Source organism: Sebastes umbrosus, chromosome 7 (assembly GCF_015220745.1).
Source record: "Sebastes umbrosus isolate fSebUmb1 chromosome 7, fSebUmb1.pri, whole genome shotgun sequence".
NCBI lineage: Eukaryota > Metazoa > Chordata > Actinopteri > Perciformes > Sebastidae > Sebastes > Sebastes umbrosus.
In genome coordinates, this window is record NC_051275.1 from 22,233,206 (window position 1) to 22,256,358 (window position 23,153).

Here is a 23,153-nt window from a genome sequence, read left to right on the forward strand (position 1 = left end):
AATTTCTTGAATTATTCCTCTTGAAAAACTATTTTTTATACCAGATATTTCCTTGAGTGGATGCAGTGCTATTTGGTAATCTGTTAATGTTTTTTTTGTCTTCCACAGTTTGCATAAGCCATGATTTGAGGTGTGAACAACGAAAACGTGCTCTCCCACATACTGCACTCACACACCAATCATGTCTCAGTCTGAATCCTGTTTGACGGTGTGGGACTGGTTATGTGTTCTTCGCCTAGAGCAGTATTCTGAAGCATTTCGAAGCGCTGGGCTGGCAAAGTTACGACAGTGTCGAAACCTCACACCAGATCAGCTGGAGCGGATGGGCATCACCCTGCCGGGTCACCAGAGACGCATCCTGGCTAGCCTCAACAAAACACATGGTAACAATGACCCACAATCTGACACACACTCTCACCTTGTACAGGCTGAGAGAGATCAGAGATTGGAAGAAACAGGACATGCCAAAGGGTTGCCGATAGAGAAACCTGTGCCTATCCCAGTGGAAGAAAAACCTGTCATTAAGGAAAGGGAGAAAAGAGACGGAGAGACATCGAGACCTACGCCCAGGGAAAGAGAGAAACCTGTCCCCAGGGGGAGACAAGTGCCCAGGATGAAAGAGGAAAGTGGAGAAGGAGAAGAGAAGAAGCCAGTTCCTGGACAAAGACAAACAGCACCTAGAGGAGGAAAAGAGGAAGAGAGGGATGAAGAGAGGGGGAGGCCTGTGCCTAAAGAAAGGACAAGGTTTCGCTCTCCAATGGACAGTGACACCAGCCCGCTTGTCCCTCCAACTTCAGACACCTCTTTACCCCCCGTGCCTCCACGGAGCACCCCCAACTGCCCTCCACAGCGCTTCACCTCTCCCCTGAACCCCTCACCTCCTGCTCGAACTCCTGTCTCACCCAAACCGGACAGACATGCGGTTAAAGCCCCGCCTGTACAGAGCAGATCTGTGTCCCTGAGCTCCACCCCCACCACCCCTACACATGCACCTCTCCACCCTCCCAACTTCCCCTCTGCCCAAACTCGGCCTCAGACTTTAGCCATTCAGCCACCTGCCCATTTGGGTAGTGATGGAGGAAGAAAAACTTCACCCGTCTCCCCCACTGCCTCCCACAGCGATGATGTAAATGCTCCACCTCTCCCTCCAAAGGCAGGGGCAGTACCTAAAGGCCCTCCACCAATCCCACACCGGCTTCCTGCACAGTCTCCCAGAACTCACAGGTAAGACTATTATTTTTAATGGATATTTATGCAGCTTTTAATGAGTGTTTGCAGTTTGCTATTTGGCTGTCTTTTAGAATACTTGTATTTAAGAAAAAGGTTGAATTCCTGCACTGAGATACAACATTTGGACCTCGTGACATGTATGTGAATAAGAGTGGAGTAAAGGGTTGTGACTGCTGCTGTCGTTTTTTGTGTATCTAAAACTACTCTTCTTTTCCTCTAACATTGCCTGTATCTATCATTTATCAAATTATACAATTTTAGAGGAAAAAACATAACAGACAGTGGTGTAGTGGAGAGTATACGCAGGTACACATGGTATATCCTCCTCTTTTTCTGACGGTTTACAGTATACCCACCTATCAGCCATAAAGCCATTGGAATATATAGGAGAGTATACCCTCCTCAGTACATACCCATCTACCTAGTAGTACACCTAGGGCTGGGCAATATGACGATATACAGTATATTATCAAAACGATATAAAGATGTCTATCATATATATATATTTTTTTATATTGTTTCTATCAGGATATAGGCTAGGCCTATATTCATTTATTTTTTCTCAATAATTTCAATTAAAGCTGTTAATTTTGCACTCTAAGTTCTTAAACTTTAAAAATACTCAGTACTTTTCATTTGTCAAGTATTGAATTCACACAGAAGTACACAAATATAGACTTTAACATGTGGTCATTTCATATTGACTATTTATTAGGGCTGTCAAAGTTAACGTGATAATAATGCATTAACGCAAATTTGTTTCAACGCCACTAAATTCTTTAACGCATTAACGCAACTTGTGATTTTTAGATTGTAGCGTGCTCAGTTTTAAAGCTATAATGTAGATACTGGCATCATATGAAACTACAAAACCTAAGGAATCAATTGGTACCAACCATACTAGCTTGTCATGAAGGAGGCTAAATAACGCTCCAAACGTACGTAAAATTTTGGCGAGGAAAAACTGGCATGGGCATTTTCAAAGGGGTCCCTTGACCTCTGACCTCAAAAATATGTGAATGAAAATGGGTTCTATGGGTACCCACGAGTCTCCCCTTTACAGACATGCCCACTTTATGATAATCATATGCAGTTTGGGGCAAGTCATAGTCAAGTCAGCACACTGACACACTGACAGCTGTTGTTGCCTGTTGGGCTGCAGTTTGCCATGTTATGATTTGAGCATATTTTTTTTATGCTAAATGCAGTACCTGTGAGGGTTTCTGGAAAATATTTGTCACTGTTTTGTGTTGTGAATTGATTTCCAATAATAAATATATACATATATTTACATAAAACAAGCATATTTGCCCACTCCCATGTTGATAAGAGTATTAAATACTTGACAAATCTCCCTTTAAGGTACATTTTGAACAGATAAAAAATGTGTGATTAATCGCGATTAACTATGGACAATCATGCGATTAATCACAATTAAATATTTTAATCAATTGACAGCCTTACTATTTATTTATTGAATTATATATATATTGTTATCGAGATATGAAATGACATACAGTATATCATGATAGAGGATTTTGTCGCCCAGCCCTATGTACACCCACCTCATCAACAGCCACTACACCACTGATAACAGAATAACTTGAGATCGTCACTCTAACCTGTTTTAAATGGGCTCATCCCTGGGCCTCTTTGCTTCTACAGGACAAGGATTAGGTTTTTTGTTTTCCACCCTACCTAAAAGTACCTGTATTTCCCACTGTGTACTGTATGTGTGTTAACTTTGAGTGGAAGAATATTTAAAGAGTGAGTTTTAGTAATATGTTGTTCCTCTGAGTGTGTGAGGCTGCTGTATTTAAGGCAAAATGACAAAGAATAATGTAAATGATTGCCAGTGGTGTGTGTTTGTGTGTGTGTTGAGAGATAAATTCAATTGAGAAATCTCACCTCTGTAAATGTTTAGTAGTTCTTAGAGGATTGTGCTGCCACCTATTGGACAAGATGGAAAAATACATCTCTTGTCAACTTCAGTAGCAGTTTACTGTTATTGGTGACTTTTAAACACTTCCTGAAAATAAAATTAGACACTTCCTGAAATTGAAAGGCCGAAGCACATTGACTGACGGACTGGACCTAAAGCTCAGTGGCCTGTTAAACACGGAAATATGTGAACAAGACCTGTAAATTTAGCTTGAGCTGTGAGGCTGTAGTTTTGTGGTTGCTTATACCACATATATGTGTGAATGTTTTTTTTCAAAGACTCTGTGGTGACATTTTCTTAACTATTATATTCCTACATTGTAATATCATGCTTTTTGCAGGGTTTAAATGCTTTGCAAAAGTAGTTTTTGCTTTTGTTTCTTTGTGCACATTGATGCGTTTGCAGAATTATGGATCTTTAAAAAGCACTTAGTATTTTTAAGAGGCTGCACATTTCCCCTTTAACAGCAGACTATTATCCTGCAACTAGTTTCACTGATGACACTGCAGCAGTTCTTTATCATGTATCTGTCTGTGTACTTCCTGGTGATAGCATGCCAGATTAAAGGCTCTTTCATTCGTCACCAGTTAGAGAAAGGAAACTTAAGCCTTACCTCAGGCTTCTTTTTTATGCAACATATGTATGTTCTCTGTCTGTGTTTCAAAGGGAAACTAACTGTAGAGAGAGGGAGGAAGTTATAATGGAGAACAACATGCAGCAGTTAGAAACTCCCCTCCTCATTAGCCTCTTTCAGTGACACAGGGAGAAAGAGAGAGTGAGAAATAAAGATAAAGAGATAGACAGAAGTGATTTATTACTAGGAACTACCTTCAGACTTTTTGTAGCTTTTACCAGCACACATTCACACACTCTCTTGTCGCTCTCTTGTTTCCTTGTCAGCGTGCTTTGTTGCCTCCTCCCATCTTCTAGTTGACTGGTCATTTCCTCCACCTTTCTTTCCCCCTCTCCTCCGGTGTGTGTTTACGATTGTTGTATCGTCATGGAAGAGGACTCTTTTTGAACATGTCGGGACAGGTAACATTAATACTAATCATATCTCTACATGTCTCTTCTCAGTCTGTACTTGTTTTTAGCATGCACTCTCACCTGCTAAACCCCCTCCTCACTCTGCTCTGTGTTTCAAACAAGGAAGCCTTTGTTTATTGTTGTGTTCATTTTTTCTGCAGTTATACCTTTTTTCAGTGAATAGAAAACAAGGTGCTGTTAGTGGAAATGTTATCAAGTTTACTTGAGTTTGTTTTACCATGACCAGAGTAAGGTAGTGTCTTCATGATCCTGTGTGAGACCAGATAACCTGCCCTGTCCTGGGGCTGTGCAAGTTTAGGGATCTGACACTGGTATTGGTGTATTACCTGTATTTCTGTGAAGAATACATAACCAGTAAGATGGGATTTTGCAAAGTCATCCCTGGCGTCTTTCGCTGTCATGGAAATCAGATACTGTATTTTGCTCTTAGCTTTACTGTTAGCACTCCCTATCAGCAATGACATACAGACTGTTTTTGAAACAGAGGTTATACATAATGTCACAGCATAGAATAGCTCGGTGCTGGTCTTGAATGCCAATCTGTTAGATTTTGTTTGTATTTAAGACAAAAAAATTGTATCATCTGTCACAACTAAAGGGTCCATTAGCTATCGTTAGCTGATCTTAGGATAAAGTGTAGAAATTTGCTAAGATTAAGTTCACATGAACACAGTGTGGGAGGAGAAATGAGCGGTCATTGTTTCTTTAGCCTACTGTGGTCTGTTAGCTAGCAGAGAGCAGGTTAAATATAGCATCTAGCTAGAAGCCCCTCTCTCTCAGCACTCTTCCTCTGAGAAAAAGGAGGAACTGTGTCAACCGGTCTGTTTCCCGTCATTGTGTATGCTTTTCTGGTTTTAATGAATGGAATATATATTTAGAGTCTCGGGTTTAATTTAAAGTATGGTTTGCTACTTCATGAATTTGTTTCTCTTGCTTGAACCGAAATTGTACGAAAAAGCAATGCGATTTGTCCAGAGAGGTCTGTGAACCGCCTCCTAATAATTTAGAATGTGTATATTGTATAAATGTAGGTATTTTGACACAGCTACTGCTGAGTCATACATGGTTTTACCACCTTAAAGGGGAATTTAAAATAAAATACAACAGAGCACTTTATTTCTGTGTTAGACAGAGAATTTGACTAAACCGTTTTTTTAATTTTCTGACTTGAGCCGACTGTCCAACAGCCAACATGGCTTACTGTAACAACTAGAGAAGGTTGTCTCTAAAGTACATAAAACTAACGGTCTGTTGCATGATCTATTTTCTGTTTTGAACTAAAAGAACTAGTAACTGTTTTCTACTGGTATTTCACTCAGGCATAATTACTTGTGAACTTTTAAACTGAAGATTGTTTGGAAACAAAGTGACATGTTCATTATGTTTGGTCTCGAGCTGTTTGCTGTAATGTGTGACTAATATCTGTTATGTCCTTGCAAGGCTAAATGCTGATCGTTGGGATTGTAACAAGAAGGAAATTCACAAAATAGGCAGGAATAAAGGGGAACTTTCACAATACTGGATGGATAGAAACAGGCCTGTGTGCTCACTCTTGACTTTCCCGTCCGCATGGGAATAGTACATAGTTGCTAAATATTGTATGAATGAATTAATTTAGCTTTTTTTGAGTTAAGAAGAATAATAGAGTAGTAACTATATGAAAAGTAAGCAAGAAAGTCTGTTAAAAAAACAAGCAGCAAATGTACGGTATTACATTAGTATAACATTCTTTATATAGAGTATACTGTAGCCTATGCATTTGTTAACATAATAGTGAAGTATGACTTGGTATGAAGGATATTGCGGTTTATAACGTGCCATTATTAATAGCCAAAAGTCAACAATGTAAGAGATCTTAATAACCAAATCCGCATATAGATCTAAGGTACCGTGCTTATGTGCATTGTCTTCACATTCATAACCACATTAGTAAGGTTGCTGTTTTTTCAGTTTGCTCATCTGTCTGTGCAAACCTGTGCTGTGGTAATGTTTGATGAATCTATTTGTAATTTCCTAGTAACGTCAGGCCTACCGGCCCCGTGTTTATGTGTTGCATTGGGAAAACATATATTGTTATTATTTCTGCAAATATTACAATTGCACAATATATGCAGTTGGAACAAGTTGGCTGTAATAGCAATTGTTGGCGGTATTGTTACCATTAGATTGCTTCACCACGGTATGTTGTACAGCTGGTATACCGGCACATCTCTAATGTGCACATGTGTTTGTGTGTGTGTTTACAGAGGAGCTGGAGGTATGCTGTGTTTACATGGAGATAGGATCTTGCAGGGTGAGACAGGGTGAGACAGGTTGAGACTTGCAGCTTAAACCAGAAGTGGAGAGAGAAAAACAGACAGTCAGAGGGAGAGCAGAGGGACTCCGGTTTGTCACAGCTCTGGGATAAATTCTCGTACCACTGAAGAAGACAGAGCAGGAGTCAGTAATGTGGACTGAAGCAGGTTTTTTCTTTTTCTTCATGCTGTTCGAAGAGAGTTATACGGTCTGACCATGAGCACTACGTAAGTTTGTTGGCTGCAACCTTTTTTTTGTAGCAGGTGCCTGAGTAAAATCTCAAATGCTGTTATGTCTGTAGTTTTTACTATGAAATGAGATCGACAAGACAGGAGGGGTCAAAGGGAGAAGGGCTTTCTTGATATAAAGGATGTATAGAATCAGCCGTCTGCTTGGGATTTTCCCCCGATCTCTGATTACCGTGATGTCCGAGGACTCCTCTCCTGCTCTCCAAGCCTCTGTTGACCTCTCCTGTACCCCTATATCCCCTAGCCCCATTCCCACCAAGACGGTCTCCGATGAGATGCAGAAAGACCAAACTCCACAGGTCCCACCTCGCATCAGGACACCACTAACTCTAGAAGACGCACATCAGTCAACTCAACCGGACACTCAACCGGACACTCAGCCGGCTCTGCCTGCCAGGAGAGTCCCCCAACCTCCCCTTGAGTCCAGTAAGTAGGATATGCAGTATATAATACTTGTTTAAAGGAGCAATATGTAGCACTGACAGCTCGCGTTCTCCTCCGGTGACTCATAGCAGTTAGCACACATTTTTGAAATTTGAGGTTTACCTTCTAGACACGACGCGTTAGCCTCTGGTCAGCAGTAGTCAGAATCACTTCACCGGCTGTGTGTCTCAAATACTTCTAACCCAGCTGCACACGGACCACAGAGAGAAGTGCAGAGGCTTTCAAGGTCGGGTAGAATCAAATGTAATGTTATCTCTGTTGATCCATCCAGTTGTTTTGCTTGCCTCCATGGCTGCAGAAGGCTGTGTTTGCGTGCCAATTTGTTTCATGTGTGGCAACGGGGTGTTGAAATTGTCAGTGGATGGGATCACGCCGATCCAAAACAAAAACAGACCGGAATGTAAATTTCAGAGGAGAACATACAGGCTGTAGCTTTACTGTCGGAGAAGCCAGTTTTTCAATTCAGCATATTTCCTTATCTCCGATGACATATCATGGTCATTTTATAATTTATTTCAGTAAATATTTTACATATTGGTCCTTTAAAATTATTTTGTGGCATTTTATGCCTTGATTAGATAGTGATAGTTCACAAAATGAGGGAGTGAGGTGGGGAACCACCTGCCACAAAGGTCTCCTGCTGGATTTGAACCGGGTTTCATGATCGACTCCTTAATCGCTGAGCTACTGTGAATTATGAATTACATTAAAACTACATTTATGTATATACAGTAGAGATAGGGAATGGCTTTCATCACTTTCTGACAATTTCTGTTTAAATGGTGCTGAAATATTGTTTTAATAAAAATCTGTATCGGCACAGTATTTCACTTATAAATATGTGTTATTGCTTTGGACTACTTTTACTTGAGGACCAATATTTGTATTTCAAATAAATCATTTTGACACATGGCAGTAGCCTCATAGTGAAAATAGCATTCTCACTCTCATTGTAAATGTCATGTACTGTAAATGAAATGGGTCGTGCCTAAAACCAAGTAGTTGTCTACAACTAAAAGAGAGCCTTGAAAATGTTGATTGTCTTGCTAAAAAATATATACTGAGGCCATGGACACTGCAGCTTTCTCTTTACATCCCAGCCTAATTCATTGAGAGTTGACATGATCTATGCTCGATGTCTCAGATATCTGTTTTAAGGACATGCATGTGTATTTAGTGAACCAGGTTTAAATTCGTTTGATCACATCAGCTCTGAATTGGCTTTATGGAATAGGTGGTACAGTAGTTGAACCCCAGTAGTATCACCAGGAAGGTTTGTTAAAAGTTATTTTTCACCTGGAAGACAGATGCATTTCCTTTTTGTAGTGCTACTGATGTTGTCCATGCTATCATGGACCTCTGCATTTGTTCAACCGTTTGTAAGAGTGCAAAGACTCCATTGCTTTATAGAAACCGCCTCCGTAAATGTAGTGTATGTTCACAATATTTTTCTCTCATAAAAGTATCTGTTTCAAGTTGATATTATTTAACCTATTCAGCATGCTGGAGGGAATATGACTCTGCTTTATATTTGTTATTTAGTCGCTCTGCCTGAAAAGCTATTTCTTAGAGAGTAGGAGAGTCTTACCACACTGACAGACTGGTACCTGCTATAAACCCAGTAATACTCTCAATTGTCCTTCCCAGACCATTTAGTTTCCTTGTTCACAAACATAGATTAACACTGCTAACACTCCAATCCCGAACCAGATAACTTGAGTGCTGTTATTTACTTTTAATTGTATCCAATTTCCCTACTCATGCTCTATTAGTTTTTCACTGCATATCCCAGAATGACTTTGAGTAACCCTCAGAGAAATGTGTGTTGAGTTTATCTGTGGGTTGCATGTGAGCCAAGTAAAGTTAGCATCAAAATTTTCATTCTGAGGATTTATTTTCTCTGTACATCTGTCCTGCCAGATGCATTTATCAATATGATTTTGATTACTTGTTTCCCAACTGAAAATGGAAATACTACAATCCACAATATATCCAAAATCAAACATATACTTTGTGTATTACCTATACAGCATGCACAGAGAGCAATTATGTTGCTGTTGTTCCAAGTCAGAAAAAAGTAGTCAGCCCTTAGCATTATGGTTAATTGAGGCTTGTCCAAATCATATTGAGTGTCAGTACAAAACTAAAGCAGTACAACTCCATTTGTTCTCATCTTTTGCTCCCTCCCTCAGGGTTGGATTCACTCGATGATAGTTCTGATGACTACGAGGATCCAGACTTGTTTTACCCCAGTGCTCATCGAATGAGCGCACCAGACAGGGTAAGTGAGAATGTTTCCTTCTTTTACACTCCTCTTCCTCTTCCTCTTCTCCTCGTGACAATGTGAATGTGACTGTGAATGACGGCTGTCTCCTCCTATAGGATATGTCTCTGCAAGTGCCCCGCAGGGCAAAGGGACGGTACAGTTCTTTGTGCAGTGATGACGAGATGTTGGATGACGACGAGTGAGTCATGCATCAACACAAACAATCAACACAAACCCAGAAACTCAGCATTAGACTGTACAATAGAAAAAAAGCCAACGAGCAACCACAGAGACAGATTTGACCTTTGTAGTCAGTACATCGCTGACCATGGTAATCAGCATATAGCTTGAAAGTAAGGTTGTGGTTTTGAGTGCTCAGTAAGTCGATCTATTTTTTTGTCCACTAGAATTGTTCTCAGGCTGTTTTTGCTTATTGAATATTTACTTTGTGTTTTGCTTTACTATCTGTATCAACATCTATTTCTGTTCTACGCATCTAGCCAGTGTTGAATAGGAATGCCTTTGATTACAAAAGGGTTGATACATTGTGCACTGACTAATTCAACTCTAGATTGTTATTGAAGTTTATGACAAGACTATGTGGCTAGTTTTGCTGATTTTGAATAATCTATTTACATGACTGATAAAAAAAAATAGTTTTTACCTGTATAGACTGAATCATTTTTAAAAGTTCAGCTTTTGAGCAAAAATAATTAATATGCAGTTTAATTGAGTCTAGTCATTCTTAGTGTCCTGCAGAAACCTTTAGGCAATAACCTTGGTTTCCATTGTGACACAAAAAATATGCTTGTTTGTTTCCTGTTTGATAAGTTCAATTAATGGGTAGTGGCTCTTTGAAATGTGTCCCATATAATATTACAATAACATTTCTTTGTTTAGAAAAAAATAATACAAGGTTATTATACAAACATTAATTTCAGGTTTCTTTCTGTTAATATTGTTTACTAAGTGTTTGTGTTTGTGTGCTTATTTCTGTGCATCCAAAGTCTGGACGGGGACATTGGCTCTCTACAAGGAAGCATTTACCTGCCAAACACTGGCAGACTGGCTTCGGCCACTAAAGACGACAGCTCTCAGCTTGCTGCTGTCATCAAGATGGGCTGGCTGGACAAGAATCCACCTCAGGGGTATGAATGACAACACACACACAAAAGCTGAGGTTGTGCTAATTAAAGGGCATCAGCCAATACTACAGATATCTGCTGTGTATCTCAATCCTACTTTAAACATGGTGACGTTAATACAAAAGATCAAGGTATGGTTTAACGGTTGGAGTTGTTTTTATACCTGAACAAATACAACTAAGATTTTTCATGCCTTTCATTCTATTATTCACAAAAATACTTTTAACATTTTACAGTTGGTTTTATAGGCTTTGCATGGAGTATTAGGCCCACCATTAATAATTACAATGAAACAGTAATAAAACATGTTATGCTGAAACGCTTCAAATTACTACCCAGATCCTAGTTCCTCTTGTACTACGGTAAAACGAATTTGTACTTCATGCTTTTGAAAGTGTGTTTGTGTGTGTGTTCTCTTACACAGGGCCCTTTATTATCAGAGACGATGGGTAAAGCTGGATGTTGACTACCTGAGATACTTTGACAATGACAAGGTAAAAGCAAACATGTACAGTAACTCTATCACATCATCACATTAGTCACTCTTACTGGGAATCTACGACAAAAGCGAGACGTGAACAGCATGCAAGCGCTACTGAAGCGTTCAGTCTAGAGGTGTGGACTCAAGTCACATGACTTGGTCTCTAAAAAAATTTGATGACTTTAGAGGTGATTTGACAAAATAAAAAAAGACTTGCAACTCGATTTGGATTAAAACACCAGTGACTCATGACTTCACTTGGACTTGAGCCTTTTGACTTGAAAATAGGCCTACTTGATACCTTCCCCCCAAGCCCAAAGATTAAAAAGGATGTTATTTAAAAAGTGTGTGCACAAAGACGATCAACTGCCCGGTACTGGAGGTAACTCAGACAGCATCCTAGATGTTGGTTTTATTTACTTTTTGAGAGATCCTTTATTGATTTGCTTGGGAAGATGATTTACTCGTGGTGGAAATAACTGAACTGAACTGAACAAACAAATTTCTATTTTGTGTTGTATATTGCTGAATCCTTGAAAAGTGGTGTTTTTTTTTTTAAGCTCTGGATTCTTTATTTTTGATAAATATTATTGGGACTTACATTTGATTATCTTACACTTAATTCCCCAGATCCACTTTGTTTGAACCAATCCGACAGCATCCAATCAAGTTACAGGAGAAAACCATGAAGAACTAACGTTACGTTACTCTGTTGTTAAAAGGGCATTACATTTGGTGAATAGCGCATTATGACCTGTTTCGGATTCGAAGCTTAGAGTTTAGGACTTGGTATTTGATTTGGGACTTGAGTGCAAAGACCTGAGACTTACTTGTGACTTGCAAAACAATGACTTGGTCCCACCTCTGGTTCAGTCCGTTCAGTCCACACCAACTCCGACCTATTGAATGTCACTGTCGTCATTACCAGCTGGACAAAATAGTTTTCAAGTGGACTCCATGTATACATATTGTATCAGTTGATTATCTGTCCCCACCCTTTGTAGCAAGCAGGAGAAATATGCCTACATTGAAACCGTAAAGCTCAAAGCGAAACTGGGGGTCATGATCAATAATTACAGATAAGTGTGATGTCCTCCTGCGGTGACGTGCTTCACATACTTCTCAGAGTCAGTGTGGATTGATATATTTGATAAGGTGGAAGTGTATCTGCTCTATGAGACCATCAAGGGACGGATGTCAAAAATGCGTCAAATAGCGCGATTGCACTGATGCATTAAGACTGCCTTTCCCGCTCACGAAACACACCCACATTAATGCACTTTCTACATTATGTATGTTAGATATGGATCTTTTTTACAGAGTAGTTTTTGCTGTGTGTGTGTGGTGTGTTGTAGGAAGTGTATTCTAAGGGGATCATCTCTACCGCCTTCATCACTAATGTGACCAGTGTGGGAGAGCTGAAGTTTGAGGTCGTCACAAGCAACCGGACATTTATCTTCAGGGCTGAAAGTGAAGGTCTGTCTGTTTTGTCTGGTCATCTGTGTGTGGGTGCCTGCACACATTAAAAATAACGTGTGTTACCGTTTATAAGAGGTCATGTGCATATGTCTCATGCATGCACAAATGATGTATCTTGGTTCACATATACAGTATTTGTGGATGCATATTTTTACTACACACATGTTTATTCATACATGTTTTGCACATCCATCCAGTCGAGAGAAACGACTGGGTGGCTGTACTGCAGGACTGCACCAGGGGGCGCCATCTGCGCAGCACCATGAACCCCTGCTCACCTTTGACCCCGGAGTTTCAGGGCAATCTGGAACTCAGAGGGTTACGCTGCAAAATTTATACCGTTGTCGCCTCAGATAAAGTCTTCCTCTACAAAAACATTGAGGTAAGGATGCTCTGTGTGTGACTACAGAGATGAGCAGTGTGTTCAAATCACATAGTAGTAGTGTCGTCTTTATTTTGCAAAATACTATATAAACTAAATCTGGGTATTAATGCACCAAAAAAGGGTTCTATTGAGTGATTAAAATGCATCTGCTGATCCATAATTGACAGAAAAAACATTACAACATGTACCATTCTTGTGTCATTATTTTCCTGTTTTTCCTTTTCAAAAAGCAACAGAAGAAATTGATGACAGGGCTCACATAGGCTTTCTCATTTCCCTTTACACAGAACATTTTTAATTTTACAGTGCGATTACAAGTTTATCAAATCTTACATCAACTTACATTATCGTCAACATTTAAGGTTAAATTTATAGATAAAGTAGTGGAGATTCTTTCAGCCTACTACAGTAAAACAAATGTAAAATAGCAATTTCAAATAATATTTATTAACATAAAGTTGAGCCACTCACCCAGATTTTGTTCTTCTTCCAGGACCATCGTATAGGAGTGGGTATCACATCCATTGAGATGAATGTAGGAAATGTTAAAGAATCAGATCGTCGTGGATTTGATCTCACCACACCTTACCGCATATTCAGGTACTGCATAAATGCAACACACACACTTACTAACTCTCTCTGCCATGTGTATACAGTAAACTCTTGATTTGGATATGTGCTTTGTGTATGTGTCCTCGGTAAGTTTAATTTGATGTACTGTACAGTCTGACTGATTTTTACTTTTTTCATCTCGACAATGGATTTATGTTTTCTTCATAAGGATTTAAGTGCAAAACATTCTTCCTTGTAAGTCAACGGCTGAGTTGGTCTTGGTGCAAGGATACTTCAGGGAAATCAGATCATGTTGTTTTACTGAGAACTCCCACCGTCCAGCTATCCTCACAGTCCTCAGCTGGACATCCTTGGAGAATGTGAAAAGCCCTTTGTATGAGTGTTTGTGTGTGAGAGGAGAAGAAGAGTGAGGGAGATGTGTGTGTACAAGTGTTGGTGTGGTGTGTGTGGTCTTTTGGCTGACAGTGTACAGCCTGCAGCGCAAGGGCTCAGCTTGACAGGATGGGGAAATCTGAAAAGGCTTGTGTATTTGTATAAGAGTTGGACTGTGAGTCAGTGTGTGTCTCGGTCTAAGTGTGCATTTGTGCATCTCTCTAGTCGTTTGAGAAGTGTGTGTACTGTATATGTGTTTAAGGACAGAGACCAATGTGTTGTTAGACAGATGAAAAGAGGAAGTATTCAGACATGCGAGTCTGCGTCAAGCCACAAATCTGTCTGTGTGTGTGTGTGTGTGTGTGTTTGTTTAGTTTCCAGTCACAGGCTATCTCATTTCCATCACTTGGTAGTTGTTATCGACACCACCATGTTGGCATTAACACTCGGCCGTGTGTTTGTCTCTCTTCGCAGTTTTATCGCAGAGTCAGAGCAGCAGCGAGAGCAGTGGGTTGACGCCATGCAGAACGCGATAGGTGAGGCGCTGTCGAATAGCGAGGTGGCGGATCGGATCTGGGCGGAGCCTAGCAACAGTCTCTGTGCCGACTGTGAGGCTCCCAAGCCGGAGTGGGCTGCCATCAACCTGTGTGTGGTGATCTGCAAACGATGCGCAGGTTTGTGTGTGTGTGTGTGTGTGTGTGCATCTATGTGTGTGCATTTGTCAATGTGAATATTTTCTGTTAAACAAAGTTTTGACATTGTTGTCAACATGTTTTTGAGTGTCTACATTTTCATACATTTCTTCAAAATGTGGTTAGAATTGTACAGAGGATATATATTGATTGATTTTATTTTTTTTAATCTTTTCTGTGTGTTACAGTGACATGACAAATATCAATTATCTTGGTGTAAAAACTCCAATACAGTATTGGGGTGGTTGCAGAATAGAATTCCACAGTACTGTTACACGGTCTGTATGTACTTTGTCTTCAAAATGTGTGTGTCTTTTCCAGGAGAGCACAGAGGACTGGGTCCTAGCATCTCAAAGGTTCGTAGTCTGAAGATGGACAGGAAAGTCTGGACAGAGGAGCTTGTACAGGTACACACACAGGAGTGTTTTTTTTTTTATACGGAATAAAATATCATGTATTGAAGAAGACTTGAAACTAGCGATAGAGACCATAAACTCATGTTTACAATGTTTACTGAGGTAATAAATCAAGTGAGAAGTAGGGTCATTTTCTCATAGACCTCTATACAATCTAACTTCTTTTTGCAACCAGAGGAGTCGCCCCCTGCTGGTTGTTAGAAAGAATGCAAGTTTGAGGCACTTCTGCATTGGCTTCACTTTTCAGACCCGGAGGTAGCCCACTCGTCATGACCAATTAATTTGGCTGCTTAAACCCAGATAGAGCTGCAGATTAATTTATATTGAGGTAGCAGTTGATTAGGTACACTTGTATAACATAATACAGTCTAGTATACAGTAGTTAATCCTTGTAACGCTTAGAGTGAGCTTTGAGTTTTTGTTGACACTGTGTCAGGGTTTGGATTCAACTCTGTGGTAATTTCTAAGGCAGTAGTTAGTGGTGGTGTTGCATATTGATATACACACATAAGGGTAGAGAATATTTGCAACTTAGTCCAATATAATGCAATAAAAATAATACAAAAAATGTACAGGCATACTTAATGAACTGTACAGTGTATATTGTCAGATGACAGCACACACCTTGACCTTAATGTGGAAATACTTCTCCTAATCCCTACTCGTGATGCAGGTGTTCCTCTTGCTGGGCAACGAGCGGGTAAACAGTTTCTGGGCAGCCAACGTCCCGCCAAGTGAAGCTTTGATGCCTTCTAGCTGCAGCGAAGAACGACGGCGCTTCATCACCAACAAATACCGCCAGGGCAAATACAGGAAGTACCACCCTCTGTACGGGAACCAGAAAGAGCTCAATAATGTAAGTTGAAATCACTGCTTTGATTGTTTGCTTTTGTCTGCGTTACCCTCATGCTTGGATTTGAATATGCACGCTGCATTTTCTGTGGTTATATAGGGATTTAATATACAAAACTACATTGAGTCAGTCCTCAGACCTTGAGAAAAAGAGGCTTATGTATGCATGGAGGGTTTAGAGATGGTTGGTTTAGCAATCCACTATGACTAAATTGTCTTTTAATCCATCATGGTGACTTAATTCATTTATTCACTTCGCTGAATGTAGTGATGTAGTATTGACTGCTCCCTTTGCTTCACAATACAGTGCCTTCTTTAAGATTTTGTTTCCAGCAGCTGTGTGCATATGTCTCATAGAGGGTCACAGGCTTTAGTTGTGACTGGATTTTGTAAGACATACACACACCATACACCGTACATCTGCATCTTCACTACTCAGACCATGACTAAGAATCCAAGAATAAAGAAGTGGCCTGACCGTTCTAGTACTGACTTGTTAGATAGATTGACTGATAGACAGAGAGACAACAAAACGGGCTTTTCCTGTGAAACCAGTTCAAAAGAACATAAAAATAAGTTAGTCCCTTTGTGTAAATACACGTATTATAGTCCAATATTGCACTAAAGACAAGCATTTATTCTTTTTTGGTTTCATTATTTTTATTGATTCAACTTTCCCAGCTAGCTGATTCAGGCAAGCTACATTTGTCACTTCACCTCAAAGTGGGGCATTCAAGGGACTGATTTGAACCCACTGCAATAGGAGTGAAATGCAGGTTCATACATTGCAAAAGCTGGCTGAATCCCTGATTAAGTCCAACATTTAAAGCACAGTGCCAATCGCAATACTGACATTGAGATTTGAGTAATTAGAGTGATGTTTTATTTGTTTCATTCCTGGCTTGCTTCTGAGTCACTAGTGTTTGCAAAATGTAAGCTCATACAGTACTAATGGTTTAAGAGAATCAGCAGTGGCCTCTATGTACACACATTACAATTAAGTCAGGAATTAACAACAGCCCTCTCATGATGGACTACCAGTGTATCTGTCCTAATTGAGGAGCTCAGAAAACACATACCTCTGCCCTGTCAACATGATAAAGTTGGTCAGTAAAAGTCCGAAATAGGACACTTGGGAACAGTTTTCCGGACAGCTAGAGTCGGGGGTTTTATATTGTGCCCTCGCCGTGCTCCACTGTGTGCGGTAAATGTCTTAGTGTTTCAGACCCTGCTGGGTCACTCATTAGCTGCTTAACCCACTTAACCACAAACAATGTGGACTGCTCACAGACACACTGAGTGTGTGAGTGAGTCACATTTAGCACCTGACTGAGTTCTATTTTTCCTCTCCCAAGCGTTCAACCTTGTCTGTGTGTGTTAGTCACTGTGTTTGGGACATGCAGAAGGAGATAAAGGAAGTTTTCTTATTGTCACACACCCCCCAATCACTGCTTGTTTTAAAGCCGTTTTTGTTCAGCTGCTGGTCCTCCCTTCTTCATTCAGTCCTCCTCCACGATCTCTTTTTCTTGTTTCTACTTTCTGTCTGAGGCTGTCTCTTTAGAACGTGATCAGCTTTCTGCCTGTCTTTTGTATTCCCCTCATTTCAAACAGATGCTGCTCTACCTGTTCTTTTTCAAATACTTGAGGTTCCTCAGGTCTGTGGTGTTGCTACTCTTTCCACTAGGGTGTGTCTTAAGAAATAATAGAGTATGCAATGGGTTTGTGACAACTAGGCAGCTATGTGAAAAGGAATGGACAGTAAGGCTCTGAGAGAAGCAGAAGTTTGTGTGATGTGAGAGCGCTGGAGTGTCTCTGGCTCAAATTCAGGTTTGTTTATCTAGTCCTGGCTTTTCATCCCTACTTCTCTGCTTCCTTTCTTCTTTGTTTTTCCTTTTTCTTTCTGAATGTGACATCATTACTCACTGCTTTAGCTGGAATGTGCTGTAACTCCGCCTCTCCCTCTTCCCCCCCTCATTATTTGTCTGGGACTGCAGAAGAAAGTTGATCTCCTCACTGCTGCCTCTTTCTCTTATGTGTAAGTTGCTAGTATTCCCCTAGCCTTCTGCCACAGTAAAGCATCACAAACTAGATATTTCTTTGGCGTGTGCGTGTGCGTGTCTGTGTCGACTGACATTCAAACAGAGGAGTGACTGAAAGGAACTGAAAACTTAGAGGTGAGTTTGTGTGTGCTGGTGAGCTGTAGGAGAAGGTAGTGAAAGTATTTTGTGTGTCTGCATCTGTGTGTTTTTGTAGATTATCTCTGTGAAGAATGTGAGTTGTAACAAGTTAGTAGGGTGAGTATAGGAATGTGTGTCAATGGACTTTGAATCTGTGACAGTATGTGATCTCAGTGCAATAAAACTAACACAAATGTGAATGTGTTTGTGGGGCATAGTTTTGTCTTGAGACTATATAATAAGGGCGACTGTACTGTAGCTCTATGTCAGTGAGCACATTAGAGTTATTGTGTGTATGGTTTTCACTGGGAGTGGGCTGAGATACGTTAACATGCATATAAATGTGTGTGTAGGCATGTTTCTGTGCATTTTTTTGCATTTTTGTTGGTCTGTGTTGCTCTGTCTCTCTGTGTGTGAGTCCATGTGTTCTCTGTGTACTCAGAGAGATGATAGGCTCACCTCTGTCAATGGACATCATTGTCTCTCCCACTCTATCCCTTCCTGCTTTGTGTCCTCTCTCTCTTTGCCTCTCTTTTGCAATAGGTATTCAACTATTGACGCTTTACACAATCTTTCATTCATTCATTGGGTTTCATATCCTCTTGCAAGAACATGGTGTTCATGTTTCTATAAAGAATTATTCAACATGTGTTGGAAAATGCAAAAAAAGCCCAATTGTCCCAGGGAAACTCAATTGTTTTTTTTTTTGTGTACTGTAGTATGTTTGGCAGCCTGTCTTCCCTCATGGTGTCTTATTATATTATACTAGCCTTTTGACTTGCCTTGACATGGCAAAATGCCTTGTTGTTGTTTGGTGTTTCCTTTACGTCTCTGTGAGGAATCAAAGAGCACTGGGTGGAGCATAAAACAAGTTTGACAGACATGTACTGAATGGCATTGAGTAATTTAACACAGAGAGAAGTGTTGGCAGCTTGAGAGTATGTGTGCCAAGTTTAAGTCAGGGACTTAGGGAGTTATCAAAACTATGTCTCATATTATCATGCATCTTTGTTGCATTTGTTAAAACCTGGTCCTAGTATTCTTGAGCTTGTGTTTGTTGTGTCTGTGTTGACTGCATGGTGGTAACAATCAGCATGTTATTGCTACTTACTATAGCAAACAGGCACAGCTGAGAGTCAGCAGTAAAAACTCTTTATGGGCTTGTTTTTGTGCTTTTATAGTTTTGGAAAGTGGCTTCCATAGAAGAAAAGCTCCATCTCTCTTACCTTTTTGGTCCATTCCCTCATCTTTCTTCCCTTTTTCCAACTGAGTCCTCTCATTTCCTCATTCACACTGTAGGATTTTAGGTCATAAATCCTTTTAAATTGTGCAGAGAGCTGGGATCTGCTTTCTTGTTTATTTCCCAGTTATTTCCCTCCCTCTTTGTGTGTGTCTGCCTTTCTGTTTCTGCCACATACACTCTCCTCTTCTCTTCCCCTTCTTCTTCATCTGTCTGGCTTTTCACCTCCACCTCCTTCTCCATCTCCCTCTCTTTGTATTCTGTCCCTGGTGAGGTAATGACGGAGCATATGTGGATAACTCTTTCTCATCTGGATTTAATATATGGACATGCGTAAATGTGTGTTTTTGGTTGGACGTTCGGTATGTGCAGAAATGGACAAAGCATGTGTGTATCTGCACAAAGGAGGTCGGAGTGTATTATGTTGAGTTTGTAGCCAAGTACAATTAGTCTCTAATTAATGCGCCCCACTAAAATGCTTTCATCTTCCTTTCACAATATTTGTCTTTCTTCTGTGTCTCTCATCTCTGTCTTTTCCTCCTATTCTGTCCCATATAACTGCAGAGGCCAGATGGAGGCCTGTGATTCTAGACACACCCAGATAAAATCTCTCTCTCTCTCTCTCTCTCTCTCTCTCTCTCTCTGGGGAAATTGGGTAAGATTCTTGAATTCCCTTCTCTTCTCTCTTTCTTTTTGTGTGTGTGTGTGTGTGTTATTATATTACTCCCTGTTTCATAGACAGCAGATGTTGGAGGGCGTGAGGTCTTCAAACACTCATTTCCTGATTGTACTTTGTTCTGATTGGTGTACTTCTCTTGCTCAGAAGGCACATGGTTGGCCATTGATTCACTACAGGACACTGACCTACATACAACATGGCTTTCACATATATGTCCACATGGGACAGAGAGGGCTGGTTTTGTTCATTTTTACTGGAACACACACACACACATACAGTTATCAAGCTTAGGAATGTGTCATAACAAAACATCACACTGTACTTGTTTGCAGCAAGGTGCTGTTTCTGAACTTTATTGTGCTTGCGGTCAAATTACAGTACATCATAATATGGCTCAGCTTGGTGGCTAATGTTAGCCTGCAAGGATTGATCTCAAGTATTGACTTTTGTGGCTTGTGGCGTCAGCCAGTACATCTAAACTAGATGGTTAGGGCAATGTGATGGTTAAAGTGGATAAAATAGGAGTCAAACAAATGAGCAGCAATTTTCTCTCATAGCTCCAGTGACATAGAGCCGCTAAACCCATGTTTTTAGTTGTAGTGTATAGTTTTCCCAAATATGAGGCTGTAAAAGCTAGGGCTGCATGATTTTGAAAATATACTGTAGCTAATTGCAATTGTTTTGACTGATATTGCAAAATGCAATATGATTTGTGATATTAGAGGGAATGATAATGTTTACATCATTATCTTCATTTTCATTGAAAAACATATTTGAATGATTATGGTGTGGTTTTTGCGGGGATCTATACCAAACAAAGAGGTTTTCTTAAGTCTAATGCGTATCCCAGGACATCTCTACGGCACACAATATTTAATTAAACATATTATTTTGACACACAATTCGCCTTTAACAAATATTGCGATCTAATCCTGCAATTTGAAAATTGCAGTAGGCCATATTGCGATTTCAATGAAATTTTGATTAAATGTGTCCTATGTGTCCTATGTCCTAGTAAAAGTCCAGTAAACGGCACTAGTTCAGTTAATTCTCGTGGGGGTAAAGGAGTTTGCAGGAAAGTGAAGTACAAGACTGCAAAAATGTGAGTGGAACAATGCAGGAGAGATGCAGGAGAGATGCAGTAAATTGCGTCTCTGGCAAAAGAAAAGAGAAAGTGCGGAGAAAAAGGTGAAAATACAAAATGTCAATCTAACCCACCCCAGGGATCAGCACTCTGTCTAGCACATGGCTTCCCATTGATCCAGTTTTCCAAAATGGTGCTGTACTCGTGTACTTTTCCGACTGTTTCATGTTGAAGGTATTCAGTTCAGACTGAATTAAATCTTTTGAACTCTCTCACCGCGGTCGGTCCACTGTTCCCCTCTACTCTAGTTGGCCTTGTTTCCCCCTCTTTAACCCTGATCCCAGATGTAAGTCCTATACTGTATCTACTCCTATTCCAAAGATTTAAAAGGGAAAACTACATTGTATCCCCATTTCCCTTCCTCTCTGCTACAATATAATGTGATCAGCTGTATTGAAACACAAAAGAAGTATTTAGACTCGGTCGACGCAAAGCAGTTTTTTTTCCAGCTGTGTGTAAATATCTGATGTAAGTCAAATATATTTAAAGTTAAATTTAAATGATTTAAGTTATGATTTAGACATAATTATGAAAAAAGACAAAAGGACAATGTTTAATCAATTTTAATGACATCTTAACTCTCAACATTCACAACTCTAGTTAACAGAAAATCTCAAGTGGAAAGTCACAAATCTCTCTTTAAGTCGATTTGATTTTTCCTCGCTATAATCATTATTTACTTTGTGAATCATTTCATAGGACATTCTTAATTATTTCAATATCGATCTTCAACCTGCTGTTTGATAATGTATTAATTTACTATCTGTTCCTTGCCTTGATAATGTAAACATTAATCCAGGCTGTTCTTTACATCCTTCTTCAGTTTGTTTCTGCACAATATCTCCACTTTTAATAGTTCACTGGCATTTTTAGCCATAAAATGTATGTTAAGTGTAACTGAAAATGGCACCTGTGTTGTTTGCTCCATATGTAAATGAGAAGAAGCTGCTGAAAACTATGGCAAACCATTGTAGCCACTGAAACCACTGGAGTTCAGCGTAAAATTACATTGATTCCCAGGCCCTATATATCAGCTCTATCATGTGATCCATATGATGAGACTGTACAGTATATGTACGTGGATGTGTTCCGCTCCAGATGGCTGACTACAGCTTTTTGTTCAGATGTCTTCAATCAGATTTCTTCAGTGGTGTGTGAGACAGAGAAATGCAGTTTGTCTCTATGTCTTGTGTTTGTGTGTGTGTTTGTATCGGGTTTCTTGTGCAATTTGAATCTTTGCTAATTGGTTTGTTTGTCTGTATGTGTGTACAGGCTTAAATAGAGGAGGGGTTCTGTCTGTGCATGTGTGACAGAGTGCTGTGGAATTTCTCAATCAGATCCAAAAGAGCTTATTGGTTTTAACAGAAGACAGACTGGTGTGTGTGTGTATGTGTGTGTTCCTCAGCTGTAAAAACACTGCATCCTCCTCTTCTCAGTCAAAACATTGTTCCTGTTCCACAGCCTCCCCCTCCTTCCTCTTTTTTTACATTTGGGTCAGTATTTGGACATAAAGTCAGTCTAAAGACAACGCAGTAGATTTATCCTGGGTTGTCAGGTACATAAATCTGTATTTGTTTATCATCATCTGGTTTAAAACCAATTAATCTTCAAATGACGATGATAATCCACTTCTAGGAACTAAAACAGTGATTTTGTGTTCTGAATGTGTGAAGATTTTCCTCTTTTGACTTTTGACGTTATTATCTGTTTGTATTCTACTTTAAACAAATTATTGTTTTAATGTTTTTCCACAGATATAAGTATGTTTTTTTTGTTATTTCCCACCAAATCTGTGTGCTTAACTTTTGTTTTTGGTAACATGGCTTCATGTTGCACATTCAAAGGTTGTAATTAGTCCACTTGGATGTATTGGAAATACCTCAATAGTTCCTTCAGTGAAATGGAGAATAAAAAACAGCAAATGTAACACTTGAATACCACTGAATTACATGACAATTAATCAAATATAATGAACAAATAATTGTGCAGCCCAGCACAGAGAGCAGCAAAAGTTTATCAGACCAGTTGCTTTTCATCTGCTCTTAG

At 39.8% G+C, this 23,153-nt stretch overlaps 1 protein-coding gene across 4 annotated transcripts in view; it reads left to right on the forward strand.

Annotated features, from left to right (window-relative positions):
- Positions 1 to 23,153, forward strand: part of LOC119491261 (arf-GAP with Rho-GAP domain, ANK repeat and PH domain-containing protein 1-like) — a 57,439-nt gene that overhangs the window by 13,095 nt on the left and 21,191 nt on the right. For 2 of the 4 annotated variants that reach the window (XM_037775075.1, XM_037775077.1), the window contains exons 2-13: positions 107 to 1,224; positions 7,007 to 7,188; positions 9,399 to 9,487; positions 9,589 to 9,671; positions 10,480 to 10,620; positions 11,042 to 11,111; positions 12,454 to 12,574; positions 12,775 to 12,959; positions 13,456 to 13,562; positions 14,382 to 14,581; positions 14,921 to 15,006; positions 15,689 to 15,871. In XM_037775075.1, coding sequence (XP_037631003.1) covers positions 182 to 1,224; positions 7,007 to 7,188; positions 9,399 to 9,487; positions 9,589 to 9,671; positions 10,480 to 10,620; positions 11,042 to 11,111; positions 12,454 to 12,574; positions 12,775 to 12,959; positions 13,456 to 13,562; positions 14,382 to 14,581; positions 14,921 to 15,006; positions 15,689 to 15,871 — 2,490 coding nt within the window. In that variant the 5' untranslated portion in view covers positions 107 to 181. Of the gene's footprint in view, positions 1 to 106; positions 1,225 to 3,847; positions 4,208 to 6,565; positions 6,742 to 7,006; positions 7,189 to 9,398; positions 9,488 to 9,588; positions 9,672 to 10,479; positions 10,621 to 11,041; positions 11,112 to 12,453; positions 12,575 to 12,774; positions 12,960 to 13,455; positions 13,563 to 14,381; positions 14,582 to 14,920; positions 15,007 to 15,688; positions 15,872 to 23,153 lie in introns of those variants that run through there. The other 2 variants (XM_037775079.1, XM_037775078.1) reach the window with 2 other exon arrangements.